Source organism: Orbicella faveolata, unplaced genomic scaffold (genome assembly GCF_042242905.1).
Source record: "Orbicella faveolata isolate gen_17 unplaced genomic scaffold, um_ofav_v1 contig_35, whole genome shotgun sequence".
Taxonomy (NCBI): Eukaryota; Metazoa; Cnidaria; class Anthozoa; order Scleractinia; family Merulinidae; genus Orbicella; species Orbicella faveolata.
Window position 1 is genome coordinate 9232396 of NW_028301564.1, and position 25105 is coordinate 9257500.

A 25105-nucleotide genomic window follows, 5' to 3' on the forward strand; every position below is an offset into this window, starting at 1 on the left:
TTCCCAGATTTCCGCTCTACACACTATTTTCCTTTGACTTAAAGACAGCTAACATTCTGTGGAATACACTATAAACAGTCTGCCTGTTTGCTGTTCACCAAAATAATAAGAACGTTTCTTTTGTTTTTCGTTCAACAGAAGATCTCCAAAGGATGTTGCTTAGAAAACTGAGATTTTTTGCATACGTTATTTCTCGAGAACGAAGAGTACCCCAGCAAAAAAAACTTCAGAGCAATGTTTCTCAGGTGAAACAAAGCCCACATGCCAAAATTCAGCTATTTTTGAGCACTTTCAAAATGGCCAAAAAATCTAGGGGACGTTCTTGCCTGTGGCCTTTCAAATATCCAAGCATATTTTGAAGTCAAATGGGGGCTATTGTGTTTATTAAGGACGTTCATGTTAATTGTTCCTGCGCATCCGTCCTGCGCATGCAGATTCACATGCCACATCATGCATCAAGCATGTGCTAAGTAATAAAATGAACAATGATAGGGCAGATGGCCATTGCTATACCTTTGCCTGGATTTAACAATCTTGGAGGTTCGGTGACCCCTATTTTTCTTTTGATGGATCATTTTCTCTACTGATTTTCTATGTTTAGCGAAAAAATGAAGAAAATCTATGGATTAGAACTTTGAATGTTTTGCAAAATGCACCATTGAATTCCGTTCATTTTAGCTCTTTGTTTATCTGTGCAGTGGTTTCTGATGCCCCTTGAAAGGTTAAGTTTTGTGAACACGTTAGCAACATTTGGAAATATTAACGCAACAGACTCACTTAAACAAGATATTACTAGAATAGTTTGTCTCCGTTGATTTATCTTTGATATTTTAAGCTAAAAACCCTGGAGACCATGCTGATTTATGCACATCAATTTTTCAAAATCAGACTAGTTTTCCACACACTTTATCTCTGAAACTAAGTCCATGACCCCCATTTTTTTTTTTTTACATTTCTGAAACAAGTAATTCATTATTTGTCCACAGTAGAAGTTTGAAGAAAATCTATGTAGTAGAACATTTTTCATTTTCATAGAGCATCCTTAAATTATTTTTCAGCTTCAGATGCATAGCATTATAATTTTTTATTGTTGTGCTACATGTCCCCACGGGGTACTCCCATACAGGTGTACAGGGGCTATGCAGAGCTACTGCTATGCCTTTTGTGTCACTGAAGAATCACTCCATAGATGCCTCGCTGGTACTGTTTCTTTAGAAGCAGTTTCTTTAGTTACCATGTTGACAGTAGTAGGATAGACAGTGCCAAATTACTTGGACATGCCTGCTTTTTTAATTTATTCAAAATGGCCACCAATAAAAGTGCGAGAAAATGTGACGTTACTGTGACATCACCAGGTGGCTCAGGCGGCCAGACTGGTGAGTGGCTGGCATGGGGGACACTCCCTCCTCCTTGCTGGGCTGACATCACGAAAGAGGGGATACCCCCTCTGGTGAGAATATAAAAAAGCTGATATAAGATTCCTGATAGGCTTTTTCTTATAATGCAAACAATGGAACAATGGGTCGATATTCTTGAAGCAATTGAAAATTTTAATCCTTATCGCAATTATGTTCGATCTCTGATCAGAAATATTTCAACAGAATTTCTGTGGCCTTGTTATTAGACACCTTCCCCTAAAATATATAGTGGATGCCTTTCCATAAAATATAATATAAAGATCACATGAGAAATGTCCCTTCCCCTTTTATGGTTTCCTCCACCGAAATTCATATGCTTCGTAAGTGTTTTTCACTTAGGGAACAAATTGAAAGATTTCTCAGAAAAGATGGAAACGGGGTTAACTTGTGAGTAGAAGACACCGCTGGGGAAGAAGTCGCCTATCACAAGACAGTCTGGTTTGTCAAGCTCAACACACGAGGGGACAAATGGCTAGGACATTGATTTTTTAAAAAAATAAAGCGTTGTTATGGTTTGAAAACATACTTGGAGGCGTTTATGAATAAAGGCCCTGTTTTTTTAAAAAACATTGTCGTGTGGTGTGTGTGAGTTCCCAGACAGGTATAAAAACGCCTACCCAATGCAATTTTTCTTGATTTACACCAAAGACAGCGTTGAGGACACATTATGAATATCAAAGTGCAGGAACAGAAATTTTGCCAGTCGCTGGACCAGTTGATCCACAGCACCACCCAACTGATCAATACATTAGTGTCCAACGTGGTCAAGAGTTTGCCGCAGTTATACATGAAAACCAAGCTTCACTTGTTGAGTTGCATTGGTAGTTTATCCCAAGTGGTGGTGAAGTTGCAACAAACCTGGAATGAATTGACGTGTTACAAGAAAAAGGCCAGATTAGCATCAACTGAAGAGGAATCCGTTGTGTTTCTACCTAAAGAAAAAAAGAACAGTAGCAAGAGAGCGGCTCAGTCAGTCAGAACCTCCACCAAACGTGGCAGCCATGGCAGAACCAGCATCTATTCCAGTTATTTCTTTGGAAGAACGGATCCACGATCAAGCCCCTCTCCCATCATCACAGGCACTACATAAAGAAAACACTGTGTAAAAAAAACCAAGGATCCAAACATGCCTCCAGAAGGCATTTCACTCTTGGAAGGAACGTGCTTGAAAGCAGCAGCTGTGCAATTAGAGCCTGACATGTTGCACACCTTGGATTCGCTCTATGCCTTCTACCATTGTCAATGGTGGTGTTACAGTCACATGTACTGTCTTTTCAAGGTCCGCCAGGTTCTCCTCAATGGGGTGGCGTTACTAGTGGTGGCTGCTGGCGTGATTGCCAGTTCCATCTTCACCAATACCATCTGTCCAAACCCCAAGGCATATGAGAACGGGTACCTTCTGTTACCAGTGAATCCCACTTGTTAGCTCCATCGAGTGGAAGTGTATGATGTTTATCAAGGAACACCCAGCATACTGAAAAATTTATAAAAGGAAGTGTGTTGTGAGACGTTTGGTCAGACCATACAGGTCACAATGGAGCACAATGAGAGGGACATTAGTGATGATGAACAGACAGTGGAAGAAGACGACACGATCAAGGTAACGAAGATGAAGAACCAGAGGACGAATCAGAGGACGAAGAAGATGACACACTAGAGGAAGAAGAAGATGAAGAACCATTGGGGGAGAAGATGAAGAAAAAAAATCCATGGCATTCGAGACGAAGGCAAGGAGCGATATAAGGAAACACTTGAAGCCTTGATAGCTGAGTTTCAGAAAATTGGCAATTGACAGGAAGTGGCAGCTGTTAAGGTGTACAATAGCCTGCTTCCTCTTTACATAGAAGACCTGAGAGATGTGTTGTTGGAAGATCTGAAATGGATGCGTGCCTTGAAAAAGGACCCCATCTATCAAGAAGTAGAGGCAACCAGAGACGAATTAATGGAGGAAAAGGGATATCACTGGTTAGAATCCACAGAACTGGCCATTCACGAGAGGTGATTCCTACTGAACAGATAAAGAACAATGGGTCCCTGGAGAGTGAAAACTGCTGATGATGTTTGTCATAATTCAAAGATTACATACTTTCAAAGATAGGCTTTAACAGTTTTATTAACACCTGTATTTACATGATTTAGTGTTGTTTGATGGGTTGTAGAACTCCAATATACCCTGGTTCATCTTTTAATACATTAAAAGGAAAGTGTATTTCCTCTGGGGTTTGTGGGTGATTGTCCACCACTAAATACCCATAAGGCTGAGTAGTGGCTCGTTTGTGCACAGGCATAAAACATTTCACATCACCCATCCAATGTTGCCCCAGTGTTTTAATGTAACGGGTGTCAGCTGGATTTCTAAAAAGGATTGTGTATTGATAGTTGTGATTCATTCCAATGCTGTGCTTGCCTAAGGCATACAGGTTTTGTGTGACCACAATCACAAAGAGATTGAGGTGATGAGCCTTCTTACTGAGTAAATCCATCACTTGGTATGAGTCAACAGTTTCTCTCTTCAAGTCATCTAGCACTAACAAACCAGGATGTTGTTCCAGGGGAAACACTTCTTCCCAAGGGATGGTTGGTATTCCTGGGTAAAAGGTAACACCCATGTCTTGTTGCATTCTCGTGAATATCAGTTGCCAGGAGGAGCCGTAACAGTACAAGCCTTGTTGAAAACATGCACTGGCTCCAGTGTCATCTCGAAAATAGGTGACTACATCCTGTATCAGTTTGGAAAAAAAACGTGAAAAAATGTGGGTCGTAGGTCTTGCTCATACCCATTCCACTCTGTGAGTTGGCTTCTAACCAGGGTAAGGAGGGTGTGGTACCAGGCATGCAGGAGCCAAGTTGCATGGATTGAGAGTCTGATCAGTGAGGACAAGTCCTTTGATGGTGGAGTCTAACATCTTTACGACTGAAGACTTTACCACACTGGCAAGGGTAGTAGGTCTCATCATGGACACTTGATATATGCCTTTTAAAATCACCCATATGGGAAAATATCCGTGAACACACAGCACAAGTTTGTTTCATCGCGATGTCTTCTAGCTGGTAATGGTCATAAAAGATGCCAGCACTTCAGCATAAATACATTTTTTAACTCATATACAATCTGGGGATTCACCCACTACCACCATCACCTGCGCCACAGCCAACACTGTCGTCAACGCAAACGCAGTGCGCCACCACCGCCAGGGCCGCTGTCAATGCCAACGAAGCCGCCACCAGTGCCACTGTCAACGCCAACGATACCGCCGCCAGCGCAGTACATGTGACTGTAACACCACCATTGACCCATACGGGAAAATGTCCATGAACACACAGCACAAGTTTAATTTATTGCGATGTCTTCTAGCTGGTAATGGTCGTAAAAGATGCCAGCACTTCAGCATAAATATAATTTTTAACTCATATGCAATCTGGGGATTCACCCACTACCACCATCACCAGCGCCGCCACCAGCACTGTCGTCAACGCAAACACAGCGCGCCACCACCGCCAGGGCCGCCGTCAATGCCAACGATGCCGCCGCCAGCACCACCGTCAACACCAACAATGCCGCCGCCAGCGCAGTACATGTGACTGTAACACCACCATTGACAATGGTAGAAGGCATAGAGCGAATCCAAGGTGTGCAACACATCAGGCTCCAATTGAGAAAGAAATCATGTCATGCCATTTTCATTTCCATGTTAAAACAATTAAAAACTCCATTTAAACATTGCTTAATGGAGTAGGCCTTTTGCAAGGGTTGGTCACATGACAAGAACACACTGATTTTGTCATTGGTATTGCATTTACAAATAAACTTACATGCGAATTTTCAAGTTATATCCTTTAAGACGTAATTTTTATGGATGTTAGAAAATAGAAGGATTTGTATGGGAAGAAGACGCTTTGCCCTCCAGACGAAAACGAAGTGCAAATCGACAAAAACAATCATGCAATGATGCTTTTCATATCAAAACAAGTCAGTCTGCCAAAAATTAGCTCAATCCTGCAAAAAAATAAAAATCAGCCCAAAATTTCAGATACGCCCTTTTTGCACGAAAGCCCTCGATTATTATGCAATTATGTAGACATGCAGTTCTCTAATTGTCTTTGTTAGTTTTGAATCTTAGCTCTTTAATGTCTTTATTCATAGGGTTGAGATCAAAAATGGGAGCAGGTTTTAGCAGAATAAATGATTTGACCATCATTCAAGCTACCCAGGTGAACTTTATTAAATATTTGAAGTCATTAAATTTTAATGACCTTTAACATTGCAACTCTGATGAAGGTGGACAGAAGCCACAGAAAATTCAGAACAGAAAGCAACAGATCAGATAACAAAAACCTTAATGAAATTTTCTGTGGCCTATTGTAGCACTGGAAGCAGTATTAAATTTTAAATGAGGTCTAATTATTGTATGGATCAATCCAACTAAATGCCAGTGCTTTGATTGCTACATACAAAATGCATTTTCAACTTCTTTTTCATTTGGTGGGAATTTTGTAATTTTTAATTTTCAATGCTAGTTTTCCTGGTTTCTTAACAGTTTAACTTGTTATTGTAACTGAAAGCAGTATCATAGGGTTTTCCTCAGTAGTATAAAGAAATTGTTAGGATCAATCACATTAATTATTAAAGGCATTCTATATGTATTATCATCACATCGAATCCTTTTTTCTTCCATAGATTAGAAGTAATCATTAACATTAGGGTACAGCCTGTAGTCTATGGACTATATTGTCCTTTAGCTTAGTCACAAGAATACATCAAGGACTGGAATTGCATTATGTCTTACAGCTACCACATGTATCGACACGTTTGTAAAGGTGGCTGTTAAAACTCAGTCAACACTGTGTTTGAAATCTTTATGGCACAACAAGTTTGGAACGTTTCGGTAGGTGTACAGCTCCCCAAATGGTATAGCCAATGATAAAATGTCAAGGGTGTCTTCACTGAAAGGAGAAGACAACTATTGTAATTGTTTGAAGTAACATTCTTTGTTGCTATTACTTACAGGGCCTTTGTAGGTATTTAGAAGAGGTTTTCCCGGATCTTAAGGAAAGAGGAGTTGTTGTAGGATTCGATGCAAGACACAACAGTGAACGGTAAGGAAGTTAATGGCAAGAAACACCAGTGTTATCGAATTGTGCTGTGTTTAATTGCATTATCACTGTACTGTTGGCATATTTTACAGTCTATTGGTAGCTGAGATAATTACATGCCAAAAATATATTTTGTAGCCTTGCCCAGAGAACAAGCAGCGTATTTGCCAGTCAAGGAGTTCCTGTGTATCTTTTCTCTAAAATAACACCTACCCCATTTGTCGTAAGTATATTTGATGCATATGTTTATCCTCAAGTATCTCATGCAACTGCTTCTGTTTATTTTTATATTTGGATTTGCAGCTTTTATTTGATGTTTCTGAGTTCTTCTTTGTCAGTAATTACATGTTACTCCATGCCCCCCGTTTGCAGACTATACAACCCAACCACTAGAAGAAGAGCTACATGTATGGCAACACAGCGGCAAAATGTTTGCACATGCACTAACTTTGAGCAATTTGCTTCAGTATTAGCTATGACAGTGTGTTACAGGGCTCAAAATAGTGGCTGGCTGCTGGTGAGAGCTGGCAATTTTTTTTATAGAACAAATGGAAAGGAACGTTGCTTTCATCGGTGACAGCAATGCACCACTGGAATGCTGTAATAAACTTAATGCAATCATGGCTTTGTACATGACTTGGACCACAATTAAAAAGCTCCTAGAAACCAAGATTTTTGTGCTACAAATTTTAACCATTAGTACAACACCATGATATTGAAACAAAACGTGGTCTTCATTTTTGCATGGTAGTGCGTTGAGTTATTTCCTGTGCTTATTTGCTGTGTATGGTTATTATGTTCTTATTTGTAGTGTTCTAATAATAATAATATTGTCGCGGCTAATCGCCGTCGCAAAGTACAGCAATGACACAGCTCAACAAGGTCGAACCAAAAGCATACATAAGGGCCTAGTTTCAGGGCTCTTTTTTTTAATTTCCCTCCTCCTCTTCTGCCCTATGATACTGATTTATTGTTGTATTTTCATTCATAATTAGTACATCCCAAGTGATAAAATTTGAACTGTTCTTTTATTCGTGCTATAGCCTTATAGTGTACTAAAGTATAAATGTACCTGTGGAGTCATGGTAACAGCATCCCACAATCCCAAAGATGACAATGGATATAAGGTAAGAAAGTTTGCCTAGCCAAGATGGGAAAGACGAGATCTAATAATAGTAATCCCAATTTCTCAAAAGATCAGAATTTGATGGAAGGTGGGACAAAAATTTCAAACTTCAAACACATAGATTTCTTTTCATTTTTAACTTGTGAACTGCGATTAAAGCAAGTTTCAAGTTGTTGGTATGGTGCAGATTATGCAAATGATATGCAACTGAGGGGTGGCAGTGGCATAGCAAAAGAATAATGACATCACTATTTGTCTTATGATGAAAAATTTTCATGAGTTAAATATAACGTCTATAAGATAAGACAAGACAAGACAAGATAACTTTATTAATACACATTTTTTACATCAGTCAATTAAGTAACTGGACTATCTACCTATCTACCAATCTACCAAACTACAAAGATTAAAGATTAACAACAACAATTCAAATAAAAAATTCTGCTTTTCATGGAGGCTGTGTCTAAAAATTTACTTAAAATTAAGATAATACAGTACCGGTCAAATGTAAGTTGACAGTCACTCAAAACTCGAACAACTCGACTCGATCCTCAATCCTCGAAACTCGAAAACTTCGAGTATCAAGTCTTGAGTCGAGTCCCTCAAGTTTCGAGTCAAGTCGTTTGAGTTTCGAGTCGAAGTGACAAAAAATTTATCGCTCGATTAATCCTGTACGTGTCAATCTTGCTGGTTTACTTTTGGAGACAGAGAAATTTTCAGGTCGCGACTCCAGAGGCAGAAGGCAAATCTACATTTGTAATTCAGTTGGCTTAGTTAAATCGATTGTTTTGTCTCTCGGTTGAACTTCTTTCGATCTGGAGTTAATTATCATTTAATTCAGAGCAACAACACAGTAACAGTTCTGAAGACGACACTGAGTTTCATTTAAATCAACTGTACGAAGGCTCGATAGAAATCAGAAACGTTAACTCTCGAGGTGCATGACATGACTCAATATCGCCAGCTTCCAATCGGTTGTTTGTTTTGACGCTTGGTATGAACACATTTCTTTCGATTCAGAGCTATCTTTAATCCATTCGCTTATGATTTCACAGGAACTTTTCCAGTCAGTTTTCAATTCGATGCTGGGTTTAGTTTTACCGCTCGATAGAAGTTAGAAACTCTCAAAGCGGGTTGTTTCCTGCAGACAAGAAAATGCACATCAAAACTGAAAGATCTTATCTTCTGCTGAAGTTACATGTAAGATCAATTGTTCGATTACCTATAATAATGTCACAAAAATTAAGATATGTCAACTGTTAAAGCTGTTAAATAAAAAAAAATGAATAAGTCTGAGGAAAACCTTTCTGCTTTATTCAACCTAGAATTTTACTAGCCGTGGGAAGCAACGATTCTGATTGGCCAGCCTGTAATTGTAAGTCAACAAAAAGAGTCAACACAGTTTTTTTTGTCTGGGATCCGTCTAGGTTTTTTGCGAAGGCACAGGAAGTTTTGTTTGTAGTTTAAATCAAGTTGTTATGTTAAACATGCCTTAATGTAACAGAAGTTCACATGACAGGAGTAATTTAACGCTGCCATGCAAGTTTCGCAGTTTCATTGAGTCACACACAAACATAATCAGCGAAAATCACAAAAATGAACATTATGCAAATTCAAACGCGCAATCACTGCGGGCTGTCAATGCAAACAAGAGCTGAAAAGCCGTCCGCTAAATGCAGGCGATGTTCAAGTTACATGCACGGTATCTTGACAGGTATTTTTTTTAAATACGATATTTGGCTAGAAAATCATTTGCAGTACAATCGCAGTAACACTTAGAAATTTGCATGCGACAAGCAAGTTGAAATTTGAGCTCGCTGGAACGGGAAAGAGCTAGAAATATCATTTCACGCTCGCAGGCTGCGTTCTCTAAATTTGGTTGATTCATACACGTGTTGTTCTTTCTATGCGACGAATGCTATATAATTGCGATTCAAGACTTCAACTTCAGACTATCGATTTGGACGTTAATATGAAATACACGTACTCTTGCACGAATAAAGGAAGTCGCAGGATGCGCGGTATTGTTTATTTCTATTGTTACAAATTCGAGATATAAATCGCTTTCTTAAAAAATTCTTCGAGCATCTCGAAACTCGAAACTTGAAACTCGAGCCTTGAAACTCAATTCTCGATTCTCGAAAGCATCGAGGATCGAGGATCGAGTTTCTAGTTGAGACTGTCAACTTACATTTGACCGGTACTGTACTTAAAACTGTGGCAACTTAATTTAGATTTGAAATCGGTTAGTGAAGATGCTTGTCTTAGGTCTATAGGTAAGTTGTTTCACAACTGAGCTCCACTGCGCAAAAAACTTCTTTTAAGATAAAAAGTTCAAGGTTGTGGAAGAACTAATTTGTTTTTGGTATTCCGTAAATGATAAGTACCCACATTGTTACGATATATGAATCTTGATCTCAGATAATCAGGTGTCATACCATGTAATGTTTTATACATTAGTATAGACTTCTGTTCCAATCTTTGTTAGTGGAGTCTTTGCCACCCCAGTGCCTGGAACAAATCATCCAAATTACTATCATAGCTTGCAGACATTAGGGTGCGAGCTGCGTGATTTTGAAGTCTTTGGAGTTTTTCAGAAAGGCCCTTGTTACAGTTTCCCCACACTACATTGCAATAATCAAAATGTGGTTGAACAAGGCTATTACAAACTTTAATTAAAATATTAAATGGAGTGAGATGCCAAATTCGTTTAATTGCACCAATAGCACAAGCTATCTTCTTAGAGAGTCTAGAGATATTTTCAATATGGCACTCACAGTTTATTGTTTGATCGACATAAGCTTCAAGGGATTGAGTGGAGGTTACTTGTTCTACTGTGTTCTCATTTATAATAAGAGAGGGACTTTCCATAAATTGTGACAACTTCTGCCTTGATGCAATAAGCATAAACTCAGTTTTTTTCATATTTACGGATGGTGCCTACTAAATACAAAGGTTTTTGCGCCAACTTAGGACCACATGGAAAAAGTAGATCTTTGCAAGGGCTATTGGAATCCACAAACAAAAATGGGGCTAGCCATACAAGTTTTTGAGGTAATTACAGATGCACGGCCTTCTCGCTGAACTACCAATGGCACAACCTTCTGTAAATGGTCAATGTACGTCGAGCACTTCTCTGCCATCATTCTTTCTTGCCAAAATCGCGTTATTCCGCCGAGAAGCTCGTCCTTCGTTGTGGGCTTTACGTTGGTGCGAAGGAAGTGTTTAAGTTCATGCCAGATAAGCTCGATAGGGTTCAGGTCTGGGCTCTCCGGGGGGGTCTTCCACCAGTTGATTCCACTCCGATCCATGAAGTCTTGTGCTAGACGGCTTGTGTGCTTAGGGTCGTTGTCTTGCTGGAAGCAATGACCATCAGGAAATCGAGACTGAATGAAGGGCAGAAGGGTCTTTTCCAAGATTTCGTTGACATAAAACGTCGCATCCATGTTCCCAGAGAAGATTAGAACTCTAGTCGGTCCTCTTTTCGAGATACCGGCCCAGATGTGTACTTTGAAAGGATGCTTGGCTCGTCCTTTCAGCTTCGGCTGCTCCCACCTGCGACGGAAGCATAGCTTGGCGTGCTTTTCCATATGAACGGAACATTCATCTGTGAAGATGACATCATCAAACTGCTCGTTGTCTTCCACACACTTCAGACAGAACTCCAGTCGTTTGGCGCGGTTCGTCTCGCGTATCAGCTGGCAGTATTTCGTGCCAGTCTGAACCCACCCGAGCTTCTGCCTCAGCCTCTTCACCTTGCTCTCAGAGAAGTCGACGCCGAACTGTTCCTGGAGCTTTTTGCCAAGCTTCGGTGCTGTGAGTTCGTCATTCTTCTCCATTTCAGCATCAATAAAGTTCAATACTTCTGGCGTGACATTTTTATTTGGACGACCTGGTAGAGGGGCATTAAAATGGAGGAAAGAAGGTAACTTGAAATTTCAATGGTTTTTAGAGTCAACATTTTCTAGGGAGACAGCATAGCATAGCCCGAAGAGTTTTGAAGTTAACAACGTAACTATTCGCGAATAACACAGATTTAGAGAAGCTTCCCAGTCATTTTTGTTTTCTTATATTTCTATTTTATTGGGTTTGATAGGATGAATGTCAGGTACTTCTGACAGTAGCACCTGTAGAGCCGGAGAAAGAACAGTCCGAAACCGTGCCACCCGCGTTGTGTAACACTAACAACAATGTGAGTGGGGAGAAGGATGTCGGCAACGAGGTAACTTGACAAAGTAAACATTGATAATTAAGCAAGTTGAGATGTCAATGCTTGGATGGTTTGGTATCGCTCCACTAAGATCCACAATGAAATGTATATATATTGTATCTTCTATTGGGATTGCAAACGTTTTGCGACAGCGCTTACATGTGGTATAACCTGAAGTTTTCAAAGTCAACAACCTTGTTAACAAAATTTGAAATGTTCACTTTTAGAGAAGCTTCCCGGTCCTTTTTTTCTTATAGTTCTATTTTACTGATTTTGATAGGATGAATGTCAGGTACTTCTGACGGAAGAACCGGCTAAGTAAAACAGTCGGAAACGCTTACAAAAACATTGATAATTAAGCGAGTTGATATGTCAAATGATGTCATTTGACATCAGATAATTAAGCGAGTTGAGATGTCAGATGTTAAATCCAACAATCTTGAATGGTTACTTATCTTGTTCACTTATTTTTTTCTAACCTTTTCAATAAGAACATTGACCCTGTGATTATTAGCCAGACAGGTCTCTTATTCCCTGTACTTATTATTGTCTTTTTTCATTTGTCTTTTATAGGATGAACCTCAAGAGTCTGCACCTCCCGCCTCACCAGAAATGGTTGCGTCTTCAACGCCAAAGCCGCCTACAAAGCCAAGACGATTGTATCAGGACCAGTTGAGCTTCCTTGATGACCTTCTCGAAAAGAGAGAAGACGTTTCTATACACGAAAAACTTGACATAATTATTGAAAACCAGAAAGCACTTTTTAAGTTTATGGCTGATGTAATGAGGGGAGGGTTTGTAGGTACACATGTACGTAATGACGTTAATCGGGGTTTAGGGCATGTGCCAAATATGAGGGAGAGTCAAATGTTTCGGAAGGGAGAGACAGGGCATCAAGTGTTTCAGTGGGGAGGGACGGGGGGTCAAACGTTTCAGCAGGGAGGGATAGGGCAACAAGTGTTTCAGAAGAGAGGGACAGGGCATCGAGTGTTTCAGTAGGGAGGGACAGGGGGTCAAATGTTTCAATAGGGAAGGATGGGGCATCAAGTGTTTCAATAGAGAGGGACAGGGCATCAAGTGTTTCAGTAGGGAGGGACGGGGTGTCAAATGTTTCAGTAGGGAGGGATAGGGCATCAAGTGTCCCAGAGGAGAGGGATTGGAGAACTTCAAATTTTGTTACTGAGGACATATCGGGAGGTATAAGCAACATTTCAATTGTTATGGGAGAATCATGTAGTTTGGGGGAGGGATACAGGGAAAATGATATTGTTTCACAGGGAAGTTTGCAGGATATTTCAAATGTTATGGGAAGGTTCGGTCAGGGATCCACGGAAAATATTGTTTCACGGGGAAGTGGAGGAAATCAAATTTTAGGGGACATTTCAAATGTTATGGAACGGGCAAGCGCTTTGGAAGAGGGTGATAAGGAAATTGGTAATGTTTCACGGGAACAGTCGTTGGGGGAGGAGGATAAAATATTTATGGGGGAGGCATTACTTTTGAAGCGTTCAAGTTGTAGTGTGGGAAATTTCGCCGCTAAGTTTTTAAGCGTTATCTTTAAGCCGGAGGAGTTAATTAACCGTAACTGTACTGGGACTCGGGGAAAGTGGCAGCTGAATGCTGTGAAAATAGATATTGTAAAAAGGTATGCTCTAAAAATGTATCCATGTACCCCAGCACAAGAGGACTTAGTAGGGAGGAAATGTATTATTGCTATCGACGAATTTTTGCAAAGGAAAAAGCGTGATGGCCGGGAACGACGAGATTAAATAAGCTCTATTTTTAATGTTACAGTAATTAATTCATATGTTTGAGTGCGCTAAAATCCGCTTTCTTAGATTGAACCCTAACGGCCAGTTTGTGCGAAACAGTCCAGTTTGTGAAAAAATGAATTCATCAGTCTTAAAATCGGAGATTCTCACGTGTTTAAGTTCATATAAGAAAGATTGAGAGATAACAACATAGTTTCGTGGATTTGAGCGCGCTCAAGTACAGTATTGCCGTTCGAAGAGAAAAGTTTCCGTTGTCATGAATGTAATTTAGAAAAGATCACGACTCTTAGACTAGCTGGCCAATGTTAATAATAGTTATGTGCAAATGTGGTAATAAAAGTGCGTTTCAGTGTTCAGAAGTCGGATCATGTATCTTATGGCAGGCCTAGACCGCTGTATCGACCGATATATAAAATGTTTATTCACATACCGCGCGAGATCTTCGTTGTCGAGCAACAAAAATTCTATCTGTTAAAGAGAGTGTATTGTGCCATTGGAAAAAACGATTTATATCACATAGAACCGGCGATGTTTTTGCCGCGACGCTTTGCAAAACAAACTTCATTTGCGTATTAAATCGACTGCCGCTAGACAGAACTTTCCCTTGCAAAAACATTGAGTTACTGTAAACGTCGCATCACATAAACATTGTTAGAAACTCCTGTCTTCAAAGATGTAGTATTTTGCCGTTTGAATAAACGATTTATGCCAAATAGAACTGGAAATATACTTTTAGTGTTTGCATTGACGTTTCGGAGAACAATAAAAGTTCATTATGTTGTCGACTTGTCGACGCGTGCCGCTAGACAAAACTCGCGCTGGCAGAAAAATTTAAAACTACATGTAATGTAAACGGCGCATCTCAGAAACTTTGATAAAAACTTCTGTCTTCAAAGATATCGTATTTCAGCGTTTGAATGAACGATTTATGCCAAATAGAACCGGAGATATCATTTTTTCAACAATTTCCGTGACGCTTTCATGACTCCCATTCACAACTGACTCGCTGGCGCATGCTGAAAGCGGTAACGTTTTTTTCCTACTGTACGCAAAATTAAATGTTTATTTGAGTTAGCGGTTATTGCAGAGCGAGCAAATGTAGGTAACTGAATCATTCAGAGTGAGCAAGATTCGCAAAATCAACTCTTTGCCCCCGTGATCGCACGAATTGAAACGCATGTAACTCTACTTGTAGTTACGTTCGATGTTCGATATTACCTTTCTTCGATACGAATCGAGCAAATGATCGATGCATATTTTATGTTGGACGGTCCCATCGATTTGACAACGAACTGCAGAGCGGCAATCGTTACCCGTAACCGGTTTCTTACGCGTAATATACGCCATACTAAACGCTTCAGTGATTCTCGAGAGAAACGAGACGCAGCTCGCGAGAAACGAGAAACGTCTCGAGAGAAACGAGACGAGAGGTGGTAACTTACTTTTGAGCGGTACTGTAGGCTTGAGTCTCAACTAAAATGCTGACATCAGCATTTTTCTGAAAAAAAAAGAAGGAAAGGATATTTCTTCACAGATATCCTTAGAATTCCCCTTTACATACAGAAAAGCAAACACATATATAAAGATCTTAAACTACATGGTAAATGGTAACATAAAAACCATTTTTGGTATGTTTTTAATAACAAAATTGTTGCAACAGCACTTTTAGCATCTCTGACAACCTTCCTCTGGTTCAGCTAAAATACAGTCTAAATACCTTTTGCTCACAACCAGAAACTAATCACATGTTGAATAGGCTTGTCACTTCCATTTTATAGTTATTGATCTTTTTTGAAAACTTTTACGGTGCCCGTTACATTTTTTCCTGTCACCTCCCCAGTAAGTAAAATGTTTGCGCATCTCACACTTGTTTTGCGCGCGCACTACACTATCTGCAGGTACATGTTTACGGTTGGAAATCAGTATTATTTTTGACAGATAACGGCTAGTTTTTCAGCTGGAAGACATTAACAGTTAGTGGTTAGCGATATGCTGCTATTCTGGTGTTCCTGGTTTAAGTAACTTGATTTAGTCACAGTAGGAAAATTTTGCTTTCATTTAAGTTGTGTACTTGGAAGCATAGTTGATTGCGTCAATGTCAACCCAGCACACACATGGCACTTAAACCATGCCTTGCGTGATGCACAGAATGTGTGCGTACTAACAAAGCCTGTTAAGCCTGGTTCACACTTGTGGGATAAGCATAGCACTAGTGAGGTAAGCAGGTTCCCACTTGTGAGATAGGACACTGGTGAAGTAAACACAAGCATAAGCACAAGAAAAAGAAACATGTTCCTTTTTCTTGTGCTTGCGCTTATGCTTATTTCACTAGTGTTATGCTCATCTCACGAGTATGAACCAGGCTTTAGCAGACAGCCATTAGTACACATCACTCGGGTCATGATTAAGGCGATAATTTATATGCTCAATGTCAGTGCTGGCAAGCGTCAGGCTGGTATCATCTGCATACATTCTGGGTTCCGAATATGTCAGACAATGTGGTAAGTCATTTATATATATCAAAAACAGAATAGGTCCCAAAATTGTTCCCTGGGGAACACCACATCTTAGACATTTTGGGGTTGACTTACAGGAATTAATGTGACAAATCTGACAAGTGTGGGCCAGATTTGGACACACTATTTGGCGTAGCAGTTTTTGTAGAGTTCTACGCCTATACGCCTATGGCTCACCCCTAGCCTTCTTTTTTCGCCAGCCTTCTGCGGCATGTTCTTGGCCTATTTTTAATTTTCCCTTGTTTTTTTTCCTAATGTGCATTTGCATTGCCTTGGCAACCAATGTATTATTATTGCCAATTTATTCCACTATGTACAAAATGACACATCCAAACGGGTTCTCGACAACTTTCTCACTTTCTTGTATAATTTTTTCCTTGTAATGCTGCCACATAATGTGCTGCTATTTTTCGGACAATTTAATCCCATTTTGAGGTTTATCTCATCCATCCTTTGAAATTTACAGTGCAATTTATTTATACTTTTTTGTTAATTTGCTTTTCCTAATATATATTTAGTTAAACTTAAATTTTTCTTCCCCTATTCTTCCTACTATAATATATCCTTACCGCTATTGTGTCTACATTTTTCTTTTAAATTACTTCTTTACACTAATCTACTTTTTATTAAAATTTTATACCCTTCTACGCCTCTACGCCTCTTTTTGGCCTTATCATATATATCGTGCGGTCAAACTCCTTGTCCTTCCATTTTCTCTACATTTTGAAATCATGTATGTTTCCCAAAAATTTCAATGTTTTCAAATCATAATCTCCTGATCACCTATTACCCATTCCGGTTCTGTATTACACCATTACTGTTCCTGAACTCCCATCACCTCGATTGCTATCAAAGTTTTAAAAGTCGCCAGGGTGGTTTTTAGCCAAAAGGCCCTTATGCATGGTTCACCACTTTTTCTCAGAGCATTTGCTTTTTAAAAGTTTACTTTTAAAATAGATGGAAACTTGTAACTTATTTAGCTTTATAATTTCCCAACGATTGTATATGAAGGGGATTAAGTCTCACCTTCCAAGTCTTGCTATAACAATCTTGTTACGCAAATCAGTACTTTTTGCTTGATATTTTCAAATACATTAGTTCTTAATCTTAAAACGAGATTTTGTTATTGCAGGTGTCTATTGCTGATTCCACACAATATAAAATGGAAAGCGAGAGAGCATTATAGAAATTTTTTTCTAGTATAACAATCGTTAAAAAATTTCATCTTCACACCTATACTCATCCTCTTGTTTCAAACCCCACTTACACACGCAATTCTCCTGTCCCCACTCTAAGCAATTATTTTTACGTTTTGAAATTGCAACTTACGTATCACGCGCATGTTACAGCAATTCATCATCCTAGCACTCGCAAACGAAATTAATGCCGTAAATGAGGAAGAGCTGTTGTACAGTGAAGACGAGCTGGAGAGTGGCCAACGACCGCCAACCCGCAAAACGCCTCTCAGAGACGTACAGCCCTAAAGTCACCAGCAAAAGAACAAGATATGATGACAGCACCATAGCCTTGAAGAAGAAAATCAAAAAATCTGAAGATTCTACCCAGAAGTTAAAGGCGCACACTGAAAAGAAAACATGTCCAAAATCATTACAATATAACATTCGAGCAAACATCATGCCAGACGAAGACTTCAAGCGGGACATAAACCACATCAGAAAGGACACCGAACAAAAGCTGATTGGTGCATTAAAACGTTTCCATTACAGGAAAATAGAACGCAACAAGAACAAACAAAGAAAAACAGAGCAGAAAATGAACCTAGCCAAGACAAGGAAAACTGACAATGAGAAACTTATCAAAAACCGGCCACTTCCGGCCAGAGACAATAAGCCTAAGGCATGTAGTGAGAATGTAATTACATCAGCAAACACGCTGATGCAGAGGATCAAGAAATTTGATGTATTGATGAAAAAGTTTGAAGAAAACCAGAATAAAGAAGATAAATCTTATCCCTGTTTTGTTTCTGACGAAACGGCAAAGGGCAGGGAAACACAAAAGCGCAAAGTTAAAAACAAGAAACATCATGACAGAAGAAAAATAACGAAGAGAGATAAAATCAAAAAATCCGCAAACAACGACCAGAAATACATTAAAAATCTCTCAGATTACAAAATGTCAACTGACCAGATAAATGTAATATCGAAGGGTTTAAAAATTCATTTCTACACCAACCATGGGAGAAACTCGCATTAAGTGACAACTCCTACAAGACTTCAAACAATTTGAAAGGCGAATTTGCCTAAAATACATTTTTCATGGCCAAGAAAAAGAGCTACATCCCTTCTACGTTAAATCACACTGGGAACCACCAGTACAACCATCAGTCGCTCTAGAAAATTACCTAGAGGGAGTCAAAACAGAGCTCGCAGAAATTAAATTATCAAAGCCAAAACACAACCTGCCACACAAAGAACGTAAAGCTATCAGAGAGCTTAAAACAAATTCTGAAATAAAAATAAAAAAGGCAGACAAGGGATCAACAACAGTCATAATGAACAAAAAAGATAAGATTGAAGAGAGCCAGGTACAACTAGATGATAAAAATAAGTACCTGCCCCTAGAAACATCTATGGTTAGAGAAACATTCAACAAAGTTCAAGACCCCATCAACGAGCTCCACCGCCATAACTACATCAACGATATGACAAAGAAATGGCTATGTCAAACGCCAGACCCACCACGCATACCAGTGTTTTACACACTTACAAAGATTCACAAACCTACACCTGTAGGAAGACCTATAAAATCAGGTTGTGATGGTCCAACAGAACGGATATCATCATTTGTAGACTACATCCTCCAGCCAATAGTAAAATCACAAAAATCGTGTCTCAAGGATACAAAAGACTTCATCAATTTTGTAGAAAAGACGAAAGTCCCACACAACGCAATTATGGTATCACTGGACGTTACCAGCCTGTACACCAACATTCTTCAGGAAGAGGGTATCGAAACTGTATGCAAAGCATACGAAACATTCTATCAAGGAGAAACCCCAATACCAACCAATGCGCTAAGGAAAATGCATAGACTTATACTTCAGGAGAACTCCTTCCAATTTTGTGGAAGAGACTACCTTCAGACTCACGGCACTGCGATGGGCACTAAAATGGCAGTTGCTTTTGCCAATATCTTTATGTCCGCAGTTGAAACCAAACTCATCAACAAGAGCAAAACGAAACCACTCAAGTGGAAAAGATACATTGATGATATATTTTCTTTGTGGGGTACAACAAAAGAAGAGATTGATCTCTTTATCTTAGAAGCCAACAGGCATCATACTACCATTAAATTCACGGTTAATATATCAGAGAAAGATACAAACTTCCTAGACACTACAGTATTTAAAGGCGAAAGATTCTACGAGGAGTCAATCCTAGACATTCGCACACATTTCAAACCTACTGAAACCTTTCAGTACACGTATTTCTCTTCTTGTCACGCCCCCGGTGTGGCGAAGGGCTTCATCAAAGGGGAAGCCCTCAGACTTCGTAGAACTAACTCTTCAAAAGCGCTTTTTGAAGAAAGCATTAATATTTCAAGTTGCGATTACGCGACAGAGGCTATCCAAACAACATAGTTGAAAAGATCCTCACAGAGGTCAAATTCTTAGAGAGAAAATACGCGCTACGGGAAAAACAGAAGGTGTGAAAAATCATACTGCCTTTCGTCAGAAAATACAACCCATTAGTGCAAAATCTCAAAAAGATTTTAATGAGCAAATGGCATATCGCTGAGAAACAACCCCTGCTTCGAGAGATTTTTCGGGAACCACCCATTATCTCTTACATAAGAGACAGATCTCTAAAAGATATACTCGTTAGAGCAAAACTATAAAGGTCAAACTAATTATACAACATCACGAAACCCACAGGAGTCATGCCAGGCCTGTCACACTTTTAACAACAACAGCCAAAAAAAAAGAAAAAAGAGTGCATACTCGTACAAAGGCAAAAAAAAAACAAAAAAAAAGAGAGAGAGAAAAAAAGCAAGCAAACAACCTGTGTGTAACGGTAAACCCTTTAGATATGAGGGCATTACTTGTGCGTGTAGCCAATATGGAAAATGGAAAATGGTAACAAACAAGTAAATGCTAAAAAAAAAATGAACAGTTTTAAGCATAAGCATCTTATCTGTAAAGATTTTCTGCAGGTAACGGCAGCTAAATAAAGCAATAATGTAACTCTGAAATCAAGGGATGAATTTCCACTGTAGCGTAATGTATGGTACCACAATAATGAGGTGAACAAGCGTCCCTCAAACTGAATAGAAAATAAAGGATGTTATGGAAATATCGCCTATGGGAAAAAAAAAAGATTTGATAGAATTTGGACCCAATGTCTGTCCCTGCAATTAATAAACTCGTTTGAGGGGAGTTTTACAGTGTAAGTAAACTTTTGAGGGAAGGTTCATTCAAACTCTACGTAGAGCCTTACAGGCGTAGAGCAGTACAGCCGTAGAAGCGTAGCGAGGTAAATGCGTAAAAGTGGGTACAACTTTATACATGGAACATAAATGCTTCGGCTGCACCTACAAGAACAATGGGATAAATGTAGCAGTAAAAACAAAACAAATACATTACCTGTTTGTACGACTCTACGGCTGTACCAGGTAGAACCGTAAAGGTTATAAATTACAGATATATAACAGTAAAATATCGTGGAAAATGATATAGCTTGCATCTAATTAAGTACTCAAAAGAAAAATGGGCAATATAACTCTGCATTTTGAAAAACAATAAATGAACAGTTGTTGTAATTATACATGTAGCTTAGATGAATAAAATATTACGTTTTCGCTCTATATCTCTAATAAGCAATATAAAGCTATAAGGATCTACCACTCTATGACTCTACGACTCTACGGCCTTACATGAGACTGTTAACTTTTGAAACTTGCATGTATAGTCAATATTAATAAAACTAAAGCGTACAGATGTACAACGCTACGAAAACTTCTACGGACAATTCAGTGTCCAAATTTGCACCAGGTATAAAATCTGAGTTCGATTAGCTAGTAAATAAGAAGCAAACCATTGATGGCTGGACCAATGAATCCCATAGTATTGCAATTTTCATTACAAAATATCATGATCTACTGTATCAAATGCCTTTTTGAGATCTACAAAGACGACGGCATTAACAAGACCATGGTTTATGTCCATGGTTTTAGGGGTCAGGAGTGAGGTAAGACATGTGTTTGAAGCCCTGGAATAACTGAGCATGTAATTCTTAAGCTTAAACTGGCCCTCTGTCACTGAAACTGATATGCTCAATAACAACAAAGGTAAACCGGTGACAGATATGAAAAATACGCCAAAAAGACAACGGGAAAATGGTTCCCAGACAGATGAAGATGCACCAGCGGGCGGCCATTACTATGATGCCTCGAAAATGGCTGAGATCAACACCAAACTCAACAAAGTTTTACAGGTCGTGGACAAATTTGATGCTGTTGAAACATGTATGACACAGTTAGAAGAAGAGAATAAGCAGTTGAAACTAGCGGCAGAGAACACTGCTATTGAAATAACAGACCTAAAAGCCACTATGGTTTGCGTCTACAGTGGTTTAGAAACTAGTAATCAAGAACTTAACTCCCTTAAGGAAGAGGTCATGAATTTAAAGCGCTGCAACAGTAAACTAGAGGCCTATACAAGGAGAGAAAATATTAAGATAATTAGTATTGAAGACGAACGAGGGGAATCCAACACTAGAACAGAGGAACTGGTTTGTATCATGATGCATGAGGAGATGAATATCCCAGGAGAAGATGTTGACGGCTTTCATTTTAAGCGAGTGCATTGAATTCCAACACGGCAGGATATGGCATGCTCTTCCAAGCCGAGACCGATTATTGCAAAATTCAGTTTTACAAGGACAAGGAATTTATGTGGTCCTTTGTTAAGAACCTCAAAGGCAGTGGAATTTGAATTGCAAATGATTTTCCGAAAGAGATCGACGAAATCCACCAGAAGCTCTATCCGGTTTTGAAAGAGGCAAAGAAGACAGGACAAAAGGCTAGCTTTAAAGTTGATAAATTAATCATCAGTGGACAGGTATATAGAGGTGTGGAGACAGAAAATCTTGCACATTATGGTTTAATCATGGAGTCCCAAGCCATTGCACCTTCCACACGTCGCACCTACCATGCTGGAATTTGCAGGTATACTACCTTTTGTTGTTCAAGGCAATGGAACCCCTTCCCTGCATCAGAGTTACAACTATGTTATTTTGCCTCTTGGCTTCTCTGATCAAGTCAGCTTCCCAACCATTAAGCTGCATCTGGCTGGTATCCAGTTTGCCCACATCGAAAACAGCCTTGCAGACCCGTTTGCAGATGCCCCCCTTCATCGTTTACTTCTACGAGGCATCAAGTGGACAATTGGACTCTCCTTTCGCCGCCGTCTACCTATCACCATGTCAGTCATGTGCCAGCTAAAAGGAGCCTTGGCAAATGACCCTCAGATCGTATCGCAGGACAAACTCATGCTCTGGTCAGCCTTTACTCTGGTCTTCTTTGCCTTCTTATGTTCAAGCGAGTTCACCTCACCATCTTCAGTTCTCTTCAACCTGCTGGTACACCTGTCCCACTCAGACATCAGTTTTACCTCTGCAGGCTCCTTATCATTGCAACTGAAATCATCCAAAACTGATCCCTTCCGGATGGGCTGTTCCATTATGTTCACTCCTTCTGGCCGTTCAGTCTGTGCAGTACGGGCAATGCATCGTTACCTGGCTCACCAGCTTTCAGGCAATTCCACCCCCTTTTATTTCCTCTCAACAGGGCAATTTCTCACCAGGGACAAAGTAACCTCAATTCTGCGCTTCCAGCTTCAACGCTTGGGTTTTGCCACAGAGTCCTATGCATTCCACAGTTTCCACATCAGGGCTGCAACTACTGCTGCAGAGGCCAGCTTGCCCTCTTGGCTTATCCAAACCCTTGGCTGTTGGTCCAGGAATTGCTATACCCAATACATCACGACACCTGCTTCAATACTCTAAGCAGTCCCTGCCCAGCTAGCCGCCACCCATAGACCTTGTTAAAGTTGCACTAATATTTGTCACTACATACCTGGCAGTATTTGGGGCATAATTTGGGTGCACATCTTCCACTTAGCTATCGCCTGCGTCAGGCTGCGTGGGTCCCTTACCCCATCTTATTCTTAGCTACCTAAGCAGCTAGGCTGGGGGGCTTCGTTCTCTGGGTGAGTGCGCTATCACCCCAATTCATTCACTGGGTGTGTCCGCCAACCGCCCAAGTTTCTGCTTTGGGGTTTGTGTCTGCTAACCACCCCACGTTGTGTTTATGCTTTGGGGTTTGAGTCCCCTAACCACCCCACTTTGTCTGCAGGGTGTGTCTGCTAACCACCCAATTACCTGTCCAGAGTGTGTCGCTACCACCCACTCTCGTTGCTATCCCAGGGAGCACCTAGTGTCCATGGTCCCACTTACTGCCAGATTTGTCTTGTTTTTTTTTGTTCATACAATATTATTAGAGAGCAAGTTGTTGTTAACATTAATTTTAGATAATTGTTGCTACATGTATTTGTTTGTCATATGTAATTCCTCTTTAAGCATGTGCATCTTCATGTAATTTTTTTTTCCGAGATCAGATTCAACACCGGTTCTTGCAACTTATCTCAATATGGCGAAATCAGTACTTATTTTTATTTATCACGTTATGTTTGAGTTCTTCTGCGACTTAATTTGCATTCAATTCTAGAGCGTAAAATGGGCGTCGAGCCATTGAAATTGGTTTCCTTAAATGTGAAGGGCATTAGCAAATTTCATAAAAGAAAAACAATTTATACTTGGTGTCAAAAGAAAAATGCTGATTTCTCCTTATTACAAGAAATACATTCAAAAGAAGAAATAGAAACACAGTGGAAAAATGAATGGGGGGCCTAGATTATTGTGTCACATGGAAGTTCAAATTCTCGTGGAGTTGCCTGCGCATCTTGATCAAAAAAGGTGTTGATTGCACTCCTCACTCCAAAATCATAAACCCCTTGGGATGGTATATTACATGTATCCTAAAAGCTGAGATTAAAGACAAAATTTATGTCTTGATCAATATCTATGCACCTAACAAAGATAAAGACAGTTTCAAATTATTTGCCAATTTGCTAGGAATGTTTGAAAAATAAAAATTTGGACAAAGAAGAAAATATCATTGTAGGAGGAGATTTTAATTGTCCACTTAATGTTATACTTGATAAGAAACGAGGCATACTAACACCTAGAAAATCAACGGTATCAATCATTGCGTGTGATTTGGCCGCCCCGCAGCAGGGGCAAAACGAATGACATCATCGCCAAACCATGTGCTGTACATTTCTTTCGAGTGCAGGTCTTTGTTTCATTCAAGTGTGGGTTTTTGTGGACATTTACATCTGTAGTTTGGAAGCTGTAAGTGGTCAATTTTCCTTTCAAGTCTTTCTGACTGGATATCATGAGATTAAAAGATATCATTGTTAACATTTAGCAATGCCTTAAAGAGGTATGTATGACTTCTGGTGCGAAAGTAGAGTTTGGCCCTGTTAGACGAAATCGCCCGTCGTCAGCAACAAACAACTGCATTGACAGAGCTCAACTTCAGCTGTGTTATTTCGCTCCTCTGCCTGAGCTTTGTAGTCAGAAATCTAACTTGCTGAGTTGTGTGGCTCAGAAAGTGGCCATGATTTGTTTTCAGAAATTTAACTCACCGAGTGGTGTAGTTTGAAAATTGGCCATAATTTATGGTCAGAAATCTAACTTGCCAAGTTGTGTAGCTTGGAAAGCAGCTATCATTTGTGGTCAGAAATTTAACTCACCAAGTGGTGTTGTTCCAAAACTGGCTGAGGATATTTTGCCGTTTGGACTACTGGTTGATCTCTAATAATCTACATGATTTAACTACATCAACAGATATAATTCCAGCTATCAAGAGAGACCATTTGGCAATCT

General features: G+C 39.6%; 2 protein-coding genes, 1 long non-coding RNA gene and 2 pseudogenes across 5 annotated transcripts in view; 4 read left to right on the top strand and 1 right to left on the bottom strand.

The window, feature by feature from the left end:
• LOC110062393 (phosphopentomutase-like) overlaps positions 1–25105 on the top strand; it is a 100062-nt gene that overhangs the window by 7768 nt on the left and 67189 nt on the right. For all 3 annotated transcript variants that reach the window (XM_089272978.1, XM_089272980.1, XM_089272979.1), the window contains 4 exons: positions 5563–5630; positions 6427–6515; positions 6651–6735; positions 7556–7639. In XM_089272978.1, coding sequence (XP_089129104.1) covers positions 5563–5630; positions 6427–6515; positions 6651–6735; positions 7556–7639 — 326 coding nt within the window. The remainder of the gene's footprint in view (positions 1–5562; positions 5631–6426; positions 6516–6650; positions 6736–7555; positions 7640–25105) is intronic.
• On the top strand, positions 886–5432 carry LOC149103130 (uncharacterized; annotated as a pseudogene).
• LOC149103131 (uncharacterized) overlaps positions 14873–25105 on the bottom strand; it is a 21587-nt gene continuing 11354 nt past the window's right edge. The window contains exon 2 of the long non-coding RNA XR_016201870.1: positions 14873–15118. This is a non-coding gene — a long non-coding RNA (uncharacterized LOC149103131). The remainder of the gene's footprint in view (positions 15119–25105) is intronic.
• LOC110062379 (uncharacterized) lies at positions 18649–20435 on the top strand (annotated as a pseudogene).
• Positions 22307–25105, top strand: part of LOC110062378 (uncharacterized) — a 9452-nt gene continuing 6653 nt past the window's right edge. Inside the window, exon 1 of the mRNA XM_020769253.2 lies at positions 22307–25105. This exon is cut by the window's right edge and continues 6653 nt beyond it. Within this exon, the coding sequence (XP_020624912.2) occupies positions 22307–23161 (855 nt within the window). The 3' untranslated portion in view covers positions 23162–25105.